The sequence below is a fragment of the Agrilus planipennis genome, unplaced genomic scaffold (genome assembly GCF_000699045.2).
Source record: "Agrilus planipennis isolate EAB-ADULT unplaced genomic scaffold, Apla_2.0 scaffold19, whole genome shotgun sequence".
NCBI lineage: Eukaryota > Metazoa > Arthropoda > Insecta > Coleoptera > Buprestidae > Agrilus > Agrilus planipennis.
In genome coordinates this window covers 444,320-450,332 of record NW_020438954.1, presented here as the reverse complement: position 1 = coordinate 450,332, position 6,013 = coordinate 444,320, and the positions used below count along the sequence as shown (strand labels likewise).

Below are 6,013 nucleotides of genomic sequence, written 5' to 3'. Positions count from 1 at the left end.
CTAAACACTCGTCAAATACTACTTGTACAACACCGGTGATATTAAAGTTGCCTACATTTTAAATACTCCAACTACAAATTTAATCAAATTTATGAATTACTTCTTTATTCAATTAATTTGAAATAGATTTCTTTTTATATAATAGACTGAATTTCATATTTCAGGTAAAAGTTTGGTTTCAGAACAGAAGGATGAAATCAAAAAGAGCAAAGTTGCAAAAGCTTGATCTAACAAAGTGATATTTTTATTTAAATCAAGAGTTTGAATATTTGTAATATACTTAATGACAAAACTAAAATAAAATGAGTTTTACTCGTTCTTTGTTTATGTGTATTTCAAATATGTATTGCTTACTATTATTTTTTAATTTAGTAATGAAAAAGCGGATATATTAAAATTATTTATTGAATTTATGAACAATCACAATAAAATAATGACTTTGCAAATGTTTGTAATTACAATTCATTTTAAGTCTCTTAACATTATTAAAATACAACTGATTTTTATTTCTTTTTTGCAGTTTGACTTCTAAGTGTAGGCTTGAATTTACCAACATTTTCTACCATATATTGCTCCAAAGCTGATTTTAATTTCTTTACATCCTTTTTCTGACTCTTTGTTTTTGTTATTTTATTTTTAGCTTTTGAAATAGTTTTCAATGACCTTTTATTTTCATTCTTTTTACTTGTGAGTGCCTTCTTTGTCTTTTCTTTAATTTGAATAAGCTTCGTTTTATTTAAAGACTTGTCTTTTCTGGGGCTGTTTTCTAATGACAAGGGCTTTTCATTCTTCTTACTTTCAGGTGTTTTCTTTGTTTTTTCTTTAGTTTCAATATGTTCCAGTTTACTTGGAAACTTCAGTTTCTTGGGGCTAGGTTTTAATGACAATTCTTTTTTATTTTTCTTACTTTCAGGTGTTTTCTTTGTTTTTGCCTTAGTTTCAATAAGTTCCAATTTATTTAGAGACTTCACCTTCTTGGGACTACGTTTTAATGACAATTCCTCCTTATTTGTCTTACTTTCAAGTGTCTTATTTGTCTTTTCTACTTTATTTGGAGATTTTGATTTCATGGGTATATTCTTTAAAGACAATTTATTTACATTCTTCATACCTGCACGTGCTTCTCCTGTTTTTACAGTTTCATTTAGTTTTCTTATAGTTGGAGACTTCGTTTTCCTGTCTTTTTTATTGCCTTTAACATTTGTTTTTTCTATTTCATTATCAGTACTTTTAACAACAATATTTTTGCCTTTCTTAGATACTTTTTCCTTATTCTGTTCTAGATTGGGTGCATTCTGGACAGTTACATTGTAATCGATTCCCAATTTGGCAAGCTTATTTGTAACTTTTCGTAATTTATAAAGTTTTTTTTTACATTTCTCTTCATATTGACTTTGAGTCAGTGTTGCATTTTTTCTTTTATTCATTTTATCTCTAATCCTTTTCAAAGGTATATTTGTGGGAGTTATTGGTTTTCTTCTAAATATCATCGAAGGAGCTTCAGATGGAGTTAAAAATTGAGCTGTGAGGATACAAAAAACTTTAGAAAGAATAACAAAAGATAATGTTAACATATTTTACCAATCATTCTCTTTTTAAACATTAAATAATTATCCATGGTTTCTGCTGCAATTTTGGCAACTTCCTCTTCAGCAAAATGAATAAAAGCATATCCTTTGCTTTGCCCTGTCCTCATAGACCTACATAATACAACATTTAGCACTTCCCCAAACTGAGAGAAGTATTTGCGTAGTTCATTTTCAAAAAATCCATGAGGTAGATGTTTTAGCAGTACTATTCCTGTTCCTTTCATGCGTCTTTTAACAATCTTTTCCAGTAATTTAATTTTCCCTGTCTATAAAAGGTATTTTATTAAATGAATGAAGAATTAGTACTAGGTTATGTACCTTCAGTCCATGTTTAATCTTTACAGTACGAAGTGTGACCTTTTTTTGTGATTTCTTCTTAAGTGAAATAGTCTCCAGCATCCTTAATTGTTCCAGTTAGGTCTTTATTTTAATTAAGTATTAAAATTACTGTATTACAGAAAGTGTTAAAAAGTTGAGGTTAAGACAACTAACCACATGTGTTTATCTATGAATTCATAGATTGATGTAGGTCATAGACAAATGTAGGCATTGAACTAGACTACAGATACTTCACTCAATGAATGATACTCCACTTCAATGAATGTAGGTACTAATACTGATCTATGGTACTGATATTAACTCAAAGACTATGTAGATTTATCAAAGTTAATACATTAAATAAATTGTAAATTACGTTTTCCAGGAACAAACAGTATTCTAAAAATTTTGTTAATATTTAAAAATTATCTGCATTATTACCAGTTTAACAGAATTTTGAAAAAGGGAAATAGCTGCTCACTTCGTTGCTATTTGAAAGATGATTTGAATGTCAACTAACTTCACAAGTTTTATTGATGTTGATTGATTAATTTGTATCTTGTTTGTTGAAGAACTGGGCAATCTATGAAGCGGTCTTATTAATTTGTGGAACTTTTCAAGTGTTCCATTAAATTATAAATAGTGTCGTAAGTTTGAGTGCTAAAAAATGTGTGGAGGATTTACTTGTTCTAAAAATGCCCTTATTTCATTAAACGTTCTTTACATTGTAAGTATCTGATGTTTGCCATAACAGAAAACAGATACATCATAATTATCCTTTATTGTAATATTTATTTAGTTAGTAGCCTTTGTATTGACTGGTGTTGCTGTATATGGAAGGGCAGCATCTTTGGTGACCAATTTGCCCATTGTGGGAGGCATTCTAGCATGTGGAATAATACTTTTTCTAATTTCTTTACTTGGACTGGTTGGTGCAGTGAAGCACCATCAAGTTATGTTATTCTTTGTATCCTTTAATTGCTTCATGTAATAATTTATCCTACATATGTTTAGGTGATTTTTCCTTAATATTTATTAGTATATGGTAATTCTTTTCCTTTTGTTTTTAATCCAGTTTTCAGTTGCTTGTGCATGCTTGGGGGTTAATATGGAACAACAGCAGCAATTGGCAGAACAGGTGAGTTTAATGTGTTTTTTTAATATTGTCACTATGTTTCAATTTATATATGTGTAGGGTTGGGGACGTGTTGATAACAGCACGAAAGCTAAGGTTCAGCAAGTGTTCACTTGTTGTGGATTTGATAAGGAAATTAAATCAAACAACTCTAAAATGGGACATCCAAGTTGTGAGTCAATTGAGGTAAATCATTAATTAAGATTATAAAATAAGTAGGTACATGCTATATTAATATGGAATTAATATATCAATTTTTATAGCCAAAATGCTGCCCTGATCATGATCATAATCCCACCTGTGAATGTGACTCTTGTATGAATAAGCTACAGAAGACAATTAATTATGCTTTTAAACTATGCGGTTGGATTGGACTTTTCTTCAGCTTTACTGAGGTAAAAGGCTGAGGCAATACCCTCATGTGTTGTTTTATTCTAATAAAAAAAGGAAACTGGAGTTACAGCATAATTTTTGTTTAGCTCCAGTTCCTCTTTACCAGTGTGAAAAAATTAAATCTTTCTTCTTTAACAATTAACGAAAACCTTAAAGTAATTTTATGTATTTCAAAAATTTAAATAGTCAGCTATTTTCAGTATTTTATACAGAAGTAGGGTCAATAAGAGTATGGTAATGGTCCTCATGACAGTGAATTTGATAATTTGCCAAAAACAATTATTCTAATAGGTAATTTACAACATTTCTTATTACTGCAATGGAAACTATTTTGTATTTTCCCATTTTTATTACATCAATTATATATTAAGTGGAAAATACAACAAAGTTTGTAAAAATAGCNGACACCGCATTGGAAAACCGTTGATACCATTAGACTCTACGTACATTTTTACATCATAATCACTTTTAAATGATTATTAAATACTTTACATTTCCCAATAATTTCATGAGCGCTATTTCGTTGTTACATTATTTAATACATTTTAGCGTAAATGGTACCGAAAACTACCTCAATTGACACTGCATTAGAAAACCGTTGATACCATTAGATTCTACGTACATTTTTACATAATTATCACTTTTTAATGATTATTAAGTACCTTACATTTCCCAATAATTTCGTGAGCGCTATTTCGTTGTTACATTATTTACTACATTTTAGCATAAATGGTACCGGAAACTACCTCAAATGACACTGTATTGGAAAACCGTTGTTACCATTAGATTCTACGTATATTTTTAGATGATTATCACGTTTTAATGATTATTAACTACTATACATTTCCCAATAATTTAGTGAGCGCTATTTCCTGGTTACATTATTTTATACATTTTAGCATAAATGGTACCGGAAACTACCTCAATTGACACCGCATTGGAAAACCGTTGATACCATTAGACTCTACGTACATTTTTACATCATAATCACTTTTAAATGATTATTAAATACTTTACATTTCCCAATAATTTCATGAGCGCTATTTCGTTGTTACATTATTTAATACATTTTAGCATAAATGATACCGGAAACTACCTCAATTGACACCGCATTGGAAAACCGTTGATACCATTAGATTCTACGTACATTTTTACATAATTATCACTCCTTAAAGCTTACTAAATACCTTTTATTTCCTACGAATTTCGGGGGCGCTTTTTTATGTTTAAATTTTTGTATAACTATAAGAATGCATACATTTTAGTGATTTTTTTCTTATAAATTGATAAAATAACAGTTAGACATTTTCATTATTGACGATGAAAAGAAAAGTTGTTGTTTCATTAAAATTGAAATGCAGATGAAAAATATCATTCTTGACGTTCCAACCAATTAAGCTATTTCAATCCACTTAGAATAAATTCACTGGTTTCCTATTGGATCTTCCAAGTGTACGAGACAGGCAGACAGGAAATAGAAACAAAAACCTGAGGTGTTCCACCCTCGACCGTTCATTTGTCATCAGTTTTTGCGCTAACAAGTTTCAGAAGCGTGTTTATTCATCATTTGAAATGGACAATACAGAGTTCACTTTTCCTATCCTAAATTACGACTTTACTTCAAAATTTCGTTGGATGAAAAATGATATTCAAAGAACCGATCATTATTATAACACGTGGTTAGATTGGTTACCCAGCAGTAGTACGCCTTTTGCGACAAAAGTGAGTGAAAAATGTAAAAACTTAAAGGAACAAAATCATTTTAACAAAATTGAATCGAAAAATGGCGCGCATAAAAGTTTTGATGATTTGTATAACATCGATCGATACCGTAATCGATATGATAAAAAATTACCATGTTGGAATACTGTTGTCTGTGAGTCATGGAAACATAAAAATTACAGAGAAACTGATGTAGTAATAACAGGTAACAGGCAGATTAGCACATAGTTTTCAATATATTGTTATTTTTTAATCATAATTTTATTTATCTTTTTATTGTTTTACAGATAATCACTCATCTTGCTGCTCCCCTAAATCCAGAAAAGAACGAACAGCGTTTACTAAAGAACAAATTTCAGAATTGGAAGCAGAATTTGAAAACTCTAATTATTTAACACGTTTGCGAAGATATGAGATTGCTACTGCCCTTAATCTTACTGAAAGACAGGTAAATAAATACACTCAATTATTTATCAATCATTTTAATTTTCAAACGGTTAGTGATAAAATATCTAACAAAAATGAAAACATGAACATATCTTTACCTATTTATTAATGTGTGGTAATCTAGAAACATAAATAATTTGTATACAAGTAATAAAAAAAGTAATTCTTGTTTAATTCATTACTGGTTCAATAATCTTTGAAAGTCGTTAACATAGTTTCCCGATAAACCAGCTTGCGGGGGTGAAAATTAATGAAACGATTGCCTAATTTATTATAGCATTATGTTAGGTATATGCCTTTGAGTATGAGTATTATTATCAAACAAATAATAATTTTTTTCTATTATACACAATTGCTACTTCTATTACTTTTTGTGAGAAGCTTAAAGGGTTGCATATATCATACACTT

At 29.4% G+C, this 6,013-nt stretch overlaps 3 protein-coding genes across 5 annotated transcripts in view; 2 read left to right on the top strand and 1 right to left on the bottom strand.

Moving 5' to 3' along the window:
• LOC112904583 (homeobox protein Hox-D9-like) overlaps positions 1 to 293 on the top strand; it is a 12,768-nt gene extending 12,475 nt beyond the window's left edge. Inside the window, exon 3 of the mRNA XM_025974905.1 lies at positions 165 to 293. Coding sequence (XP_025830690.1) covers positions 165 to 239 — 75 coding nt within the window. The 3' untranslated portion in view covers positions 240 to 293. The remainder of the gene's footprint in view (positions 1 to 164) is intronic.
• Positions 294 to 387: 94 nt separating this feature from the next.
• On the bottom strand, positions 388 to 2,126 carry LOC108743832 (MKI67 FHA domain-interacting nucleolar phosphoprotein-like). Its single transcript, XM_018479430.2, has 3 exons — positions 1,908 to 2,126; positions 1,582 to 1,855; positions 388 to 1,522 (listed from the first exon to the last, which is right to left on the bottom strand). The coding sequence occupies exons 1-3, from the start codon at positions 1,986 to 1,988 to the stop codon at positions 504 to 506; spliced, it is 1,374 nt and encodes a 457-aa protein (XP_018334932.1). The 5' UTR covers positions 1,989 to 2,126; the 3' UTR covers positions 388 to 503.
• Positions 2,127 to 2,416: 290 nt separating this feature from the next.
• LOC108743841 (tetraspanin-31) overlaps positions 2,417 to 6,013 on the top strand; it is an 8,309-nt gene continuing 4,712 nt past the window's right edge. For 2 of the 3 annotated variants that reach the window (XM_018479440.2, XM_018479446.1), the window contains exons 1-5: positions 2,423 to 2,634; positions 2,707 to 2,874; positions 2,947 to 3,045; positions 3,103 to 3,228; positions 3,306 to 3,437. In XM_018479440.2, coding sequence (XP_018334942.1) covers positions 2,575 to 2,634; positions 2,707 to 2,874; positions 2,947 to 3,045; positions 3,103 to 3,228; positions 3,306 to 3,437 — 585 coding nt within the window. In that variant the 5' untranslated portion in view covers positions 2,423 to 2,574. Of the gene's footprint in view, positions 2,635 to 2,706; positions 2,875 to 2,946; positions 3,046 to 3,102; positions 3,229 to 3,305; positions 3,438 to 6,013 lie in introns of all 3 variants that reach the window. The other variant, XM_018479455.1, reaches the window with a different exon arrangement.

Coding starts and splice junctions, on each gene's coding strand:
- LOC108743832 (XM_018479430.2), bottom strand. CDS start 1,988: ATGCTGGAGACTATTTCACTTAAGAAGAAATCACAAAAAAAGGTCACA. Junction 1,856..1,907: donor AGATTAAACATGGACTGAAG/GTACATAACCTA, acceptor TACCTTTTATAG/ACAGGGAAAATTAAATTACT. Junction 1,523..1,581: donor GTTTAAAAAGAGAATGATTG/GTAAAATATGTT, acceptor GTATCCTCACAG/CTCAATTTTTAACTCCATCT.